The following is a 15,909-nucleotide window of genomic DNA, read 5'->3' as shown; positions in this document are numbered from 1 at the left end:
ACTCGATCCCAGGACTCCAGGATCATGACCTGAGCCGAAGGCAGTCGCTTAACCAACTGAGCCACCCAGGCGCCCTATTTTTTTATTTCTTAAAGATTTATTTATTTATTTTTAGAGAGAGAGCATGTGCAAGCAGAGGGAGAAGTAGAGGGAGAGGGAGAGAGAGAATCCCAAGCAGACTCCCCACTGAGCCCAGAGCTTGATGTGGGGCTCGATCTTAAGACCCTTAGATCATGCATGACCTGAGCAGAAACCAAGAGTTGGATGCTCAACTGACTGAGTCACCCAGGTGCCGCTTTGATGGATTTTTAAAATTTAATTGTATTGCAAGAGAATATAACAAAACGTCAGTGGTGCCCGGCTGGCTCAGCCTGTAGAACATGCAACTCTTGATCTCAGGGTTGTAAGTTCGAGCTCCACATTGGGTGTAGAGATTACTTAAAATCTTAAAAATATATATCTAATATATAACAAAACTCCAAGAGAAAAATTGTCCATTATATTATTTCTTATTCAAATTAGTGTTTTATTTGCCCAAGCTACCTTCTAGTCCTCTATATACTTAACTCAGCTTTTATACGTTTGCAGTAATAGATTTTAATATTCTACACATTCACATAATTTACCATTTTATTCAGTTTTTAAATTTACCTTTGGTAAAATTGACTATTTGGTTATACCTAAGCCAGTTTTATCTGTTTCATCCCCAACTGTAATGTGAGAGTTCCAATAGTTCTGCATCCTTGTCAGCAGCTGGTATTGCCAGTCTCTATTTTACTTTTAGAATTCTAATAAATGTAGTATTCCATTATATTTTAATCTGTGATTTCCTAATGAATATATATTATATATATTATATGTTATATATTATTTATTATATATATATTATAATGAATATAATATTAAGCATCTTTTCATGCATCTTTTTTTGCCATCCATATAACTTTTTGTTGAAGTATCTGCACATATCATTTGCCACTAACCCCCCTTCTTAAAATTGAGTTGTTTATTTTCTCATTACTGAGTTTTGAGAATTCCTTATATATTTTATATATAAGTCCTTTGTAAGATACATGGTTTGTAAATATTTTCCCTCAGTCTGCAGCTTGTCTTCTCATTCTCTTAACAGTATCTTTAACAGAGCAGATGTTTTTTATTTCAGTGAGGTTGGATTTATCCATTTTTAAAATGGATCATGCTTTTGGCATTTATTTTGTACTTAAGAAATCTTTTTCAAAGAATTAATATTGTTGGGCTCCTGGGTGGCTCAGTTGGTTAAGCGACTGCCTTCAGCTCAGGTCATGATCCTGGAGTCCCAGGATCAAGTCCCGTATTGGGCTCCCTGCTCAGCAGGGAGTCTGCTTCTCCCTCTGACCCTCTTCCCTCTCGTGCTCTCTATCTCTCATTCTCTCTCTCTCAAATAAATAAATAAAATCTTTAAAAAAAAAAGAATTGTTAAAATGTTCACACTACCCAAAGTGATCTATAGAGTCCATGCAGTCCCTATCAAAATTCCAATGGCATTTTTCACAGAAATAGAAAAAAAATCCTAAAATTTGTATGGAACCACAAAAGATCCCATATAGCCAAAGCAATCTCGAGAAAGAACAAAGCTGGAGGCATCATGCTTCCTGATTTCAAACTATATTCCAAAGCTATATAGTTCAAACAGTATGGTACTGCCACAAAAACAGACACATAGATCAGTGCCACAAAATAGAAAGCCCAGAAACAAACCCTCAAAGGAGCTAAGAATGTACAGTGAGGAAAGGATAGTTTCTTTACTAAAGGATGTTGAAAAAACTGGATAGCCACATGCAAAAAAATCAACCTTTATCTCACACCACATACAAAAATCAACTCAAAATAGGTTAAAGATTTAAATATAAGACCTGAAACTATAATACTATTAAGAGGAAATATAGGGAAAATCTTGTTGACATTGACCTTAGCAATGATTTTTTTGGTCATGATAACAAAAGCAAAGGTGACAGGAGTAAAAATAGACAAATGGGATGTGTCAAACTGAAAACCTTCTGCACAGAGAGGAAACAATCAACAAAATAAAAGGCAACCTACAGAATGGGAAAAAATATTTGCAAACCATTTGAGTTAATATCCAAAAAAAAAAAGGAACTTCTACAACTCGATAGCAAAATAATTTTAACCCAATTTAAAAATGGGCAAAAGACCTCAATAGACATTTTCTCAAAGAAGACATACAAATGGCCAACATGTACATGAAAAAGTGCTTCATGTCACTAATCATTGGGAAATGCAAATCAAACCACAATGAGATATCCTCTTCTACCTGTCAGAATGGCTCGTATCAAAAAGACAGGAAATAACAAGTGGTGGCAAAGATAGGGAGAAAAGGGAACTCTTGTGTTCTGTTCTCTGAAATTTAAATTGATACAGCCATTACAGAAAACAGTATGGAAGTTCCTCAAAAAATTAAAAATATAACTACTGTATGATGCAGAGTTTCAAGTTTTGAATATCGATCTTTGAGTCAATCCAAATTTAGTGTTAAGATAAATGAAATGAGAAAAACACTTAGTTTAGTGGGCTTTTACTTATATGTCAATCTAGCCTGTAAGATTAATATAGTATGACACCAAAAATCTAAATTCTTTTTAAAAATAATACAGATTCCTTAACAATTTGGCAGGACAAATGAATACTGCTTGAAATTTAAATTTTGTGTAAAATAGGAAGTTAAGGGAAATAGGACTTTAAAAATTAACCAACTTTTTATCTCATTCTAAGATAAGTTAGCCCTCAGTGCTTCTGTTGATTAGTATTTAGCCTGACTTTTGTAACTTTTTTTGTTTTTTACTATTTAGGTCCCTCAAGACCCATTGAAGTTTTATAAGAAGATTTACTTTTGCCACGGTTGCCAGCTCTATTTGCCTTCCACAGAGTTTGCCGTCTCATCCACCTTACACCGCATATACCGGTGTCGTCGCTGTATTAACCTTGACAATGAGACTCGACAACGAGAATCATTTTTGAAGTACAAATGTTTACTGCAGCGGCTCTACTATTCAGAAGCTGATTATGAAGATGATTCCAAAATTGCTTTCCTGATGCAGGTATGATCAGTAAGGGTTGCCAATCATGGATGAAATTTCTTCACTGATTTTACAGAAAAGATTTCTCTTTCCCACAGAAACCTTTTTAAATAATAGTTCCTTTGTTTATGCTTATACTTTGTGAAGTTTGCCCCTCTGGCAATTTTAAGTCTATACAGACCTCGTGATAAAATACCATTTCAAGGGGCACCTGGGTGGCTCAGTCATTAAGCATCTGCCTTCAGCTCCGGTCATGGTCCCAGGGTCCTGGGATCGAGCCCCGCATCGGGCTCCCTGCTCAGTGGGGAGTCTGCTTCTCCATCTCCCACTTCCCCTGCTTGTGTTCTCTCTCTCACTGTGTCTCTCTCTGTCAAATAAATAAAATCTTAAAAAAAAAAAAAACATTTCAAGAATTTTAGCTACTATAGCTTAGATTTAAAAAAAAAGTTTTTTTAAATTTTATTATGTTATGTTAGTCCCCATACATTACATCATTAGTTTTTGATGTAGTGTTCCATGATCCATTGTTTGCGTATAACACCCAGTGCTCCACGCAGAACGTGCCCTCTTTAATACCCATCACCAGGCTAACCCATCCCCCCAACCCCCTCCCCTCTAGAACCCTCAGTTTGTTTCTCAGAGTCCACAGTCTCTCATGGTTCGTCTCCCCCTCGGATTTAAAAAAAGTTTTTAAACCATTACTTCATTTCCCCCATTTTCCTTCTTTTTTCATTAAAACAACAGTCTTTTTAATAACACTAAGCAAATTGCTTAATCTTTATCAATCTCAGTTTCTTCATTCGTAAAGTGGAAAAAAAAATGACCTACAATAACCCTGAGGATAAGGGTTAGGGTAAGGATAAGGATAGTGGCAAATACATTTTGAAAAGTACTGAATACCATTTACATGTCAGGTAAAATTAGCATACTGGAAGGGATACATGCAGCTTTCTCTGGGTGAAAGATGCAGTCATGACTGTGAAACTGATAATGTAGCTTGGGCCGAGTGAGCAGAGATTTGGCAAAAAATAAGCTATAAGAAGCACTAAAAACTTCATGAGTCATGTTTCTCTTTTAAAAATATACTCAATATGATTATTTCCTCAAGTAATAGAATAATCTTAAAGAAGTGTTATGTTTAGAAGAGAACATGATTTTTCAAACTTGTTTCGACATGCAGCTACAAGATATTCAGTACCTGGTAGAGAACATCTGGGCCTCACAGTCAGTACTCAGTGCCTGGAAGGATCTCAACGATCTGGTCATGGTCAGGTGGGATAAGTCCTTGGAATGGTCCCCCTGGAACTGCATTCTTCTTACCAAAGATGAAGGTGTTGCTCATCTCAAGCTAACAAGTATTGAAGAGGTAAGAAAGTAGAACTTCATTTGAGGAATTAATTTAATCATTGAAAATATTAGAGGATAACTTGACTGCCTTTTACTACATTCCATGAATAATTTACATACTTCCATTGGATTAAGGAACAGAGAATGAATAACAGTAACAAAATGTGTGGATGGTACGTATGGCTGAGATTAAAATTAAAAGGAAGCTAAGGCACAGAAAGGGACAAGATAGGAGATCTAAACATCTTACCAGTATCTAAACTTGATTCCCCTCTCTGCTAATAATAGCAAGTTCGAGCATGTCATTCCATGGTAAATTCCATGAAGGCGGGGATTTTATTTAGCTTATTCATGTCTATATCTCTTAATAAACTACACCAGTGCCTGTCACAGACTAGGGGTTTAGTAAGTATTTGTTGAATGAATAAATGAAATACCAGATAGATATTATATAACCTAGAATCTGCCCTTCTTTGATTAACCATAATGAGTCTGCCTAAAAAGCACACTAAATTCTCAAATTTTTCTCATAATCTTGTGCTCTAAATGGAAATCATACGGATGGGATATGGTTCTGAGGCTCCATTTTTCATTTTCTCCCAAGTGACTAGGAGTGGGGAAAGCACTGTAAAAATTCAATACCATTTAATTTTAGTAACTTACAAGGTGCAATCTGTAAAACATTTTGATGAGCAGAATTGAGTTCATCAGAGAGCTTCACTTACACTGAGCAAGCTTAGGATTCCAACAGCTGATACTGATTCTCTGCCTTCTGTTGATTAAATTTCTAAACTATTAATTTCGTGCAAAATGTCAGTTAAGAGAAAATAAAGAAATGACTTCAAATTTAGTTATTTTGAATGGTGCTATTCCCTGCTTGTGTTTTTATTGGGGAGGGAGAAGGTATAAAGAGGAGAAACTAGTTAAATTTTTAGCTTTTTTGAATAATTTTCTAGTAGAAGCGAGGCTAAGAAAAATTTTACTCTAGGGATTGAAAGAAAGAGCAGCATGAAACTGAAACTGTGTTAAATATTATATTTAGTAAACTAAACTGCTTCATAAATATTTAATCACTGGAGGCATAGCCAATACTACAATATTATTTCATCTAGGACCCATAGTGGGATTGAAGTTCATTCCCAAAGCTGATATTCTACTGTTTCAATTAATCCACACACTCCCTTTGTGTATTCAATCAAATTACTGCAGTACCAAATTAAATGTTCTATTCACTTGCATTTCTAATTTCAGAATACCGATCTTACTGAATTTCTATAAATAGAGCTAAGGTTCTCAACCAGACAAACTAAAAAAAACAATTGCCTTTTTATGGTTTTGGCCTAGATTAATCTGTTAAGTATTAATATTCAGCCTCGTTAAAGAATAGTTTATATCTTGCCACAAGTTAAAGCATTTCTAGAATTTCCTTAATGCACAGAGATATTTGCTTTCTCAGTAAGTAAAAAAATGCTCAAAATTTAAAATAATCTTGGCTCCCTGCAATCATAACACAAGTTATAGGAAAAGCCTGGAAAAAGACTTCTGTTCTCTGAACGTAAATGAGGCAGAGCAGTTTCTTGTGGTGTGCACACTGGTCAAAGTAGGAACAACAGTGGATTTAAAGCCAGGAGAACTGACCCAGTATTTCCCCAATTTCTGTCACTAATAATCAATCTATAGGACATTAAGACCTGCCTTCTTTTTTTTTTTTTTTAAAGATTTTATTTATTTATTTGAGAGAGAGAATGAGATAGAGAGAGAGAGCACGAGAGGGAAGAGGGTCAGAGGGAGAAGCAGACTCCCTGCTGAGTAGGGAGCCCGATGCGGGACTCGATCCCGGGACTCCAGGATCATGACCTGAGCCGAAGGCAGTTGCCCAACCAACTGAGCCACCCAGGCACCCTAGACCTGCCTTCTTTGCATCATAAATTTTTATAAAGTTTAGCTAAAAACATGCAATCAATACAGAGGATCAGAGCAGCCCTAGTTGAATTCTGGCTCTGTCACTCAGGAGCTGAGAGAAGTTGAGCAAATTTGCTGATGTCTCAGTGCCCTAGTTTTCTCATATGTAAAAAGGAGATAATATGAAAAGGGGATAATATATATTGGATATCTTTCCATATTATTCTTTAAAAGTCGCTTATTGTTCCTTTGCTTGTATGTACCATACTATGCTTATCTTACCTTTAATGATTACATTTTTGTTCTATAAAGGTGCTTTAAAACCTATAAAGTTCTGTACACATGTAATTTAATGTTGTATAATAGAAATGTGTTAGTTTTCTTAATGAAGTAAGGACTAAGAAGTGGTAGAACACAGATTAGTGCAAAGGATGAGTATTTTGCCCTGTTATATGTGTCTGTAGAGAGGAAACTTAAAAACAAGCCCAGTATACTCCTACATAATACTCTCTGCCAGAATATTGTGTGCTTTGGCTCCTTTTCTCCAGGCTTTCTTTACCTTTGTTTTGACACAATGGAAGGATCTTTAGTGAGGGATGTCTTACTTTTAGAAGACAAATTTTAAGAGGAGGTACAAATTGTATTTGTGATTTGGTTGAAGAGAAGGGTCGATAAGATTAATAAAGGAAATAGATGGTATTTATTAATTCACCCAGAATTTTCTTTTGAATGTGCTTTCTTCATACTGTGCTATGTGCTTGGAGAAAAACAAGGACGTGTAATGGACACAATTCTTCATCGTTTCAGTTGTATTCAAGTTTGGTTGCAAATAATAGACTAAGCAATTGATAATGACTTAATCAAATGTGAAGTTAGTGTCCATCAAGCAAGAAGTCCAGAGGTTGGCAGTCTGGGGTCCAGATGGTGGCTCCACAATGCTCTCAGAAACTCAGGCCCTCTAACTTTTTCTTCAGCTGTATTTAACATTTGACTTTCATTCTCATGCTTGTGGACTCTTAGGGATAAAATAGCTACATCATCTCCTGCATTCTCTTAAAAAGCTTTCTTGTAAGCTTTGTCCAATGGCTTCTGTTCTATATATACATGTATGTATAATGGCCTGAAACTTGTCATATGCCCATCCCTCGCTAGAATAAAGGCTAGGAAAGCTGAGCACATCACAAAATACAAAATCAGGCCTCTAAATACCAGTGGAATAGAGAGTGGATATTGGGTTGGCAGCAAGTAGTCTGCCACTCTCATTAGAAGACAGATGGTCTTATACGGTGGATTGCTACATAACAGAAAAAGTTCAAAGTTCTATGCTAGCTGTGGAGAGACAAGAAGCCTAAACATTAATTAAGAATTAAAGTGGAAAGGTACAGAGGCTTGATAAAGACAGAAAGGTTATTTTCTATTTAGAAGACAGAAAATGGACTCATGCGGTGGGAATCTAAGGTGGTAAAGGGGAGCAGAGAGGTTTATACTGTCAGAATACCATTGTGATCTTTGTTTTGGACCCTGGAGATCGGGAGATAAGTACCAATTTTAGAAAAAATAAGTCAGTCAAAAGTTGGTAATTGTATCAGTGTTGAAGTAGATTTAAAGAGTGAACCAAGGTGACAAAATCATTCATTCAAAAATAATTGAATTTAGGTGGTGTTGAGAGACACATATTAAAAACACCCAGTTTGAACCTTCAAGGAGTATTTCTTATAACGGAGAGACTCTCAAGCAGATAGTAAAATTGAGGGCAGAATGAACTAAATATTACAATTAAAATACATAATAGTACTTGCAAGTAAGAGGAAGGAGGGATTAGTTTGGACTCAGAGGTCAGAGGGAGAGTCAGGAAAGGCCTCAAGATTAGAGCCTCATAGGAGCCGAGCCCTGAAAGATGATAGACAAAGTAGGAAGCAGTGTTCTCTGGGCTGAGAGAACAGAGAAGTAAAGGCACCAAGATATGAAAGTGTTTTTATTTTTTTTGCTTGGCAAAATATATCTGTGACATTTAATAGAATCTGATTTTCTTTTCTTTTCAGGGATATGAACCCTTGTTTATTCACAAGATCAAACACAAACATATCCTGGCTAAGAACTATTTTTCTCAAATTCCAGTGCTGGCTTCATTTATACTTGATGATGGTGAAATAGATGAGATCAGAAAGAAATATCACTCAGAAACAACTCCTAAGATTATAGTGTCCCAGAGGCCTAGTCCCTAGAAGATCCAGGAGTATTTGATGATCATCATTTTTGTCCACTGCTAATAGAGGAATACAGAGGCTACACAATATGGAAATAGAATTTTATCTTTTTATTGATTTTAATTGTTTTTTCTTTCTCATAGTATCATAAGTTGTATGAAGACAAAACATCCCTATATAAATGTTTTATTGTTAGACGTTTAGTGAAAACTGAAATACAGTTTTGTTCCTGAAATTAATATTTTAAGGTAAAGAACATTTTACTTTTCATATTTTCACATTAAAATTTTTTAAGGGGCGCCTGGGTGGCTCAGTTGGTTAGGCGACTGCCTTCAGCTCAGGTCATGATCCTGGAGTCCTGGGATCGAGCCCCACATCGGGCTCCCTGCTCAGCAGGGAGCCTGCTTCTCCCTCTCCCTCTGCTGCTCCCCCTGCTTGTGCTCTCTCGCTGTCTCTCTGTCTCAAATAAATAAAAAATTTTATAAAAAAAAAAAAAAATTTTTTTAAATTTCAAGTGCGCTATAAAACCACAAACAAAAGCTAGCTTTAACTTTCAACTCAAATAATTTATTTTAGGTTAAATGTAGTTTTAGAATAGTCAGTATATGGATGAGAGGAAACAAAATTTTCTTTCTTAAAAATCTTTATAGGTAGGATAAAAGATGCTATGTTTTAATACAGCGATTTAAAGCCTCTTTTTTTTAAAGATTTTATTTATTTATTTGACAGAGAGAGACACAGCGAGAGAGGGAACACAAGCAGGGGCAGAGGGAGAGGGAGAAACAGGCTCCCCGCTGAGCAGAGAGCCCAATGTGGGGCTCGATCCCAGGACCCCGGGATCATGACTGGAGCGGAAGACAGACGCTTAACGACTGAGCCACCCAGGCGCCCCAGTGAATCTTCACTTTTTATTTTCTACTTTTACCTTCCATCCTTCCTAAAATCCCAGTAAAACAACTGGAATTATTTCTAAACAAACAAACAAATGCATTCCATGCTGGAAAACAGGGTAAACAGTAGAACTATATTTTATCCTATGGGAAGAAAACTCCCAATGGGGCAATGATGACATTCTGGAGGAAGGACAAACTTGGTTCAGTAAACTGTAACAGCCCCATCCCCAATAAGCCAAAGGAATAACCTTGACTACATGCATTTCAGAGACCTACAGTGATGAACAGGGTATGTGTGTCAGTCTTAATAGGAAATTGGTAGCACATTCAAAATAGGAAAATTCAAGGAGGGTATATTTACAAAGGACTTATTATAAAGTGAGTGCAGGAACTCAGGGCCAATATGAGATAAGCTGTCTCGAACCCTAGTCTTAAATGAACCTGCGGAGGGAGATGTCTGAGAATGCTTGGTGTAAAGAAGATCACTGAGAGAATCAGAAACCAACTGTCATGGGATAGTCAACCCAGGTGGTTTCATGAACTGGAGAAATGAATACTCTGATTTCACGCTTCTCCCTTCCTCCAGTCTCCTGCTTGCTTTTCCCATTGGTAGAACTCAGAAGGAAAGCAGGAGAAATAGAATTCTGTTGGCATAATCCATGCAGTTTCAGGGCAAAGAGAGGAGTAGATAATAGGGATAGAGGATCTGGATGGCTAAATAGAAGATATCTTGCTAGAGAGAAAGAATTTAAAGTGAAGCTCTATAACTCAAGTAGCAGTATTTCACACACACACACACACACATACACAAACACACACACAGACACCATAATTAGAGAGAGGGGTGAAGGGAGAATTTTTCTCCTCATTCCAATCAGTAGTTAATGAGCTGTTCTCTTCAGTTTAGCGCTCAAGGAATTCAATCTAAATATTAATATTTGTTCTACATAAATATTTGCCAATATTTCAGCAACATATTTTCTAGGACATCTACAATTATTTTTTTGTTTGGCAAAATCATGGCACATGGTGATTGTTTTTAAGGAAATAAACATCAAGGAGGGAAGTGCTATAATGATGTTATTTTTAGGTTTCCATGGACAATTCAGACATTCTGGGAACTTTCTAAATGGCAAATTACAGATGGGATTAGATTGGAGACCGTTCTGATCACTAATAAACAGGTAACAATTCAAAGCAGACAACAGTGGGTTTACACTGGAATGTAAATGACCAGATTTTCATAAGACAGTGTACAAGAACATCCTATCTTAGAGAAGAAAGGGCTGGGGAGGCAAGCATCAAGGGAGAAATATTCAGATAGGGGCAAATAAGGGTCTTTGGGAATTCCATTATTTACCCTAGGGATGAAGCAACTGACTAGATAGCATTTGCTCTTGGTATGGAAGATTAGTGGAATACAACAGAGAGGGGTGGACCAGCTAGAGCAATTGAATTCATGTAGGGAAAGGGGCAGTACCTATAGGGCTGGGAGAATAACCACTAAGGGGGGAAAACAGCTCAAGAACAGACAGACTTTCCCCAATAATCTGGTAAAAACTTTTTAATCCTTCTGGAAGTACAGTTCTCAATTTAGACAGCTATCTGAAAATCCAAAGCAGAAGGGGCTAGAAGAGGTATCTGGTTAGAGAGCCGTCAGTGGGGGAAAAGTCAGGTTGCTACCCACTAAAAACGTAACTCTAGCTTACCAGAAGCAACAGTTCGTTTAGCAGTTGGTTCTCCTGCCTTCATAGTATCTGCATTCCTCTAGTTTAGGACCTGATGATGATACTTTCCTTGGTCCACTAACAAATGAAACTAAAGAAAGTGTTTCCTTCCTTCTCCTTAATGGGGACTGTAATATATAGACAGATGCCTAAATAATATAATAGGACAGAATTTTATATCTGCAAATTATAAAAACAAGCTGATGAAGAATAGTCACTAGATAGATAGATATAGAGATTCAAAAATCAAAAAGGGACCCTTCTGAGGAATGAGAACAAATATTCATTTATCAAATCTCTTGATTCATGTTAAGGATATTTGATAGCATTTTTCATCCTTTGGGCAAAAAAATGATACTGGGGAAAATTGCTATCATGCAAGATAAACAATTGCTAAAGTACCAAAAACAACACATAGATGGCAATGAACAGCGGATTTGGTACTTTAAAGATGAATCTAAAATAAAGATTTGATGGATTAGCTCAAGATAGTTCCCTAGAATTTAGAGGAAAAGGACAAATTAATGAAGTAGATGAGCAAAAATAATAAGTTTAATAATCTTGCTCTAATTACACGAAAGATAACATGAGCCTAGAATGTAATAAAAAAGGAGAAACAATTAGCAAAGAGATTTAAAGCCAATTTTCCTAAGCTAAAAAGACATAACTTTAGTTGTGTAAAGAATCTACCAAGTACTGGGAAAATTAATATAGAGACACACATAGACACAATCTCATGGTATTTCTGAATTTCAAGAATATTGGACAAATTCTATAAGCATTCAATTTAGGAAAAGTTAGCCACAGAAAATAAAATCAATAGCAACATCATAGATTTCTCTTCTCCAACACTAAATGCCAGAAGGGAGGAACATTTCTATTGAAGGATTTTTAATTTTGAGGGTAAAAAAAATGACCTAAGAATTTTGCTTTGGGGCAAATATTTATGAAGACAGTAGAAAGACATTGTTAAGCGGAGAGCATATCATGAATCTCTGCATACCCATTCTGTACTCCAGCCAACCTTAAGACTGTAGAAGTAAGGTATGGGCATGATATCATAAATGAGAAATGGCAGTGAGTGCTACAACCTCAAGATCCTTTCTAAATGATCATTTCTATGAAACAATGTAATGAACAAAAATAATTCCTCAAATGAACATCTATACTGCAAAAAAAATCTACAAAAATAATACCCTGATTATTCCAATAAAATATCTGGGTCCAGAGGGATGAAAGTGTTCCAAGTTTTTTTTTTTTATGTTATGTTAGTCACCATACATTACATCATTAGTTTTTGATGTAGTATTCCATGATTCATTGTTTGCATATAACACCCAGTGCTCCACGCAGAACATGCCCTCTTTAATACCCATCACCAGGCTAACCCATCCCCCCACCCCCCGCCCCTCTAGAACCCTCAGTTTGTTTCTCAGAGTCCATCGTCTCTCATGGAAAGTTTTCCAAGTCTTTTTAATGGGAGAAGGGTCAACAGATAGGTAGGAAAGTAGATATTTGAATATTTAGTTTAAAAATTTAAAGGCAACTGCTAGCAGAATGAGGATGAAATTATAAACACATTTCTAGAAAGAAAAAGGGAACAACAATAAACTTGAGAACTATTGTGAAATAAAAGGTTTTGGTTTTGTTTTCTAAGGTTAGCAGGAAGAAGTACATATTAGAGAAAAAACAGGTTAAAAATATCACATGCATAAATTCAGATAGGTTAAAGTTCTCTAGTAAAGGATAGTTATTATATTGTGTCAAAAGAGTAAACTAAATGCTCTGTACCAGATATATACCCTGAATTAAATGACATATAAGGTTAAAAGTAATGATATTTAGTAAAATTGTAATAGTTACATGTAAGCACACAACAAAAAATGTTGGTAATACTAATTTCAAGGATGAAACTGAGAAGCAAAATAGCAGAGCAAAGAGAGTTACTTTATATTGATAAATTATTATTCACAATATAAATGAATAATTAATTTCTGTTAGATACAAAAGTAAGTTTTTAAAAAGTCACTTGAAAAACCATTCTCCATAGGCCTCTTGCACTTCTGCATGTCTTTTGAGCAGAGATAGTAGTCTTCCTTTTCTTTAGGCTTCTTTTGCAGGATGTTTGTATAGCAAGCAGTCTTGGAAGATAGGGATAGTGTTTACTGTTCACTATAAAAGATTCAGAGTTTCTAAGCCTAGTATTTCTACCCTGCAATGTGTGTGCTTGTGTCATCTGGACTTTGTATCACCCTGGGGGAATTAGGGCAAAATGCTGATATTCTGGTGGCTGCTGCTATTTCTGTGAACAATAAATTGTTCTTCATCTCTGACCCAGGAGTCTCATGTCTTCCCCTGTTATCTATGAAATTCTGGCAGGCAAATTTGTTAGCTTGTAATTGGGTAGCGTCTCAGACCCTTCACAATTCTTGACCCAGATAACCTTAAAAATGAAAAAAAGAGAAGTAAGTCAAGAGGTAGAAAATGTTGTTTCTTTTCTCTTTCCAGGAGCGCTGGGTGACTGATTGCAATTCTCCATGCTCTCGAAATGAGGCAGGATTCTATAACATGCTTTGCCCAAAGTGTAATGCGAGTAAAATTGTCTTGTGTCACAACTGAGCATTGAAAGAACAAAGAATTCTAATTCTATAGATATTCTTCTTCTAAGGAATAGAAAAAGAATGAATACTCCCAAACTCATGAGGCCAACACATCCTTGATATCAAAATTTGGCAAGGCTAGTACCAGAAAGAAAATGATAGGCCAACTTCACAATGAATATAGATGCAAAAATCCTAAACAAAATATTAGCAAATAAAATTTAAAAATATTAAAAGATAAAATACCTGGCTTTTGCTGGATATTCTTTTTTTTTTTAAGATTTTATTTATTTTTATTTGAGAGAGAGAGAATGAGAGATAGCATGAGAGGGAAGAGGGTCAGAGGGAGAAGCAGACTCCCTGCTGAGCAGGGAGCCCGATGCATGACTCGATCCCAGGACTCCAGGATCATGACCTGAGCCGAAGGCAGTCGCTTAACCAACTGAGCCACCCAGGCACCCTTGCTGGATATTCTTCATTTGCTTCTTCAGATCTACCTTCCACCCTTCCCTTCTCTGCTTTGTGCCCTGAGAGACTGCTCTTTATGCACTGCATCAATGACTATGTAATGTCCTCCAGTTGTCTTTGGTCAATGGGAAGCATCAGCAGGACATTTGAGGTCTGAAAGACAGACAGAGGTAGGGTGTTTTTCCCCTGGCTTCTTCTGTCTTTTCGATCTGTTATTGTCAGTGACTGGATTTATGTGCCTAAGACCATATCTCTGGTTGCATGGTCAGCCCTTCTACTCTGTAACTCTCTTTGAATTCTGAGATTCATTCCTTCTTTTTACTCCGTCAGCTTATGGGTGAATTGCTTTCTTTTGTAGTTAGGTTTAAGGTGTTTCAGGTTTTCATTTTGATTTCCTTAAACAGTACCCTTCCCTTTGTAAAATAAACCTTTTTCTAAATACTTCTCAAATTAACCAGTTTGAGTGTACCTGCTGGACCCTGACAAAAACAGTGATTGGTACCAGGAACAATCCCAGCAAACAGACTTCAAAATGGAATCTAGGCTTTGGCTGCTTGCATATTTGAAGAACATATGGATAACCTCCTTGCCAGGGGGAAATAGAACACTGATGATATGCAGCATGTGGTAGCATCATGATTACTCAAAATATCACAAGTGGTGGCATAGGCCGGGGTGCATGTGGAGGATAAGCATAGCAAGATCAAATGGCTGAGCCAACTGGTCACTTTGATGACAAAGATTGCACCATAGGATGGTATTTCTTACACCATTAAGGGTTCATAAGGAAAAGGATAAACTGAAAGCCTTGAAGGTCCAACACAAGGCCCAGAGAGAAATTTAGAAAGCCTTTATGAGAACTCTACAGAAATTACTTATCTCATGTGTTTACATGGCAGAGGTGGCCAACGATTAAGTCTAGAGACGAGTGTAAGGCTTATAGAGTTGTATTGTCAATTAAGTGTGCACCCCAGCTAGATCTCATGCTAAGGTAAGGATAATGGTGAGGAGGAACAAATAAGGTATGGTCTGGTATGAGTTAGCCTATATACTGAAAGAGTTGTAGGATTGTGTCAGTTTTTATTAAGAGTCAGGGGAGCATGTATAAGAGTTTATTCTAAGACTATTAGACCAAAAAGGATAAAACAAAAGATTGTATCAAGCCAAATTCACGTGCTTGCTTAGAATTCAGGATTTAATGTGTTGGTTTGAGGTCCTGTGAATTGCTAGATGTGTTAACTGAAGCCTGGACTCAAAAATGGCATATATTGATGAGCTCAAAATGTAAGAACTTCTCTGGAAAACATTACTCAGGAAAATGGGTTGTAGGGGTGGGCTCTATTATGTGTGACTTTCTCAGATACCTCTTAGAGGTGTTAGTACTCCACAAGAGGATCTTCACCAAGGCATTAAGAAATGCAGTCATGAGTGGATTACCAGCATCCTTGAAAACCTCTGTGGTAGTTGTTCCCTATAGGCTGGAGATGACAGTGGGCATGCTGTACTGGAATTTGATAACCGATTTGATGGGAACAATGTGATCCCCAATGCTAAAAGCCAACTGGTGAAGTTTAATCATCAGAGAAAAAGAGAGCAGAGTTATAATAAAAAGCCCTAGGAGCTGAGTGATTTGACCCTGTGGGGATTTATAACGATTAAATGATAATCAGATCCATGGGAATGAAATGGGC

At 36.6% G+C, this 15,909-nt stretch overlaps 1 protein-coding gene across 4 annotated transcripts in view; it reads left to right on the top strand.

Annotated features, from left to right (window-relative positions):
- Positions 1-15,909, top strand: part of IQUB (IQ motif and ubiquitin domain containing) — a 207,990-nt gene that overhangs the window by 45,815 nt on the left and 146,266 nt on the right. For 3 of the 4 annotated variants that reach the window (XR_012380306.1, XR_012380305.1, XM_073899138.1), the window contains exons 11-12: positions 2,847-3,095; positions 4,255-4,440. Coding sequence is in view for 2 of the 4 variants with exons in the window: in XM_073899138.1 (XP_073755239.1) it covers positions 2,847-3,095; positions 4,255-4,440 (435 nt within the window). In the remaining 2 variants the exon portion in view is untranslated. Of the gene's footprint in view, positions 1-2,846; positions 3,096-4,254; positions 4,441-8,365; positions 8,819-15,909 lie in introns of those variants that run through there. The other variant, XM_025865817.2, reaches the window with a different exon arrangement.

The sequence above is a fragment of the Callorhinus ursinus genome, unplaced genomic scaffold, assembly GCF_003265705.2.
Source record: "Callorhinus ursinus isolate GAN/ISIS: 27379988/994484 unplaced genomic scaffold, GSC_fseal_2.0 scaffold12, whole genome shotgun sequence".
Classification (NCBI taxonomy): domain Eukaryota; kingdom Metazoa; phylum Chordata; class Mammalia; order Carnivora; family Otariidae; genus Callorhinus; species Callorhinus ursinus.
Note: the sequence above shows the minus strand (reverse complement) of the source record. Positions and strands in the feature narration are given on the sequence as shown.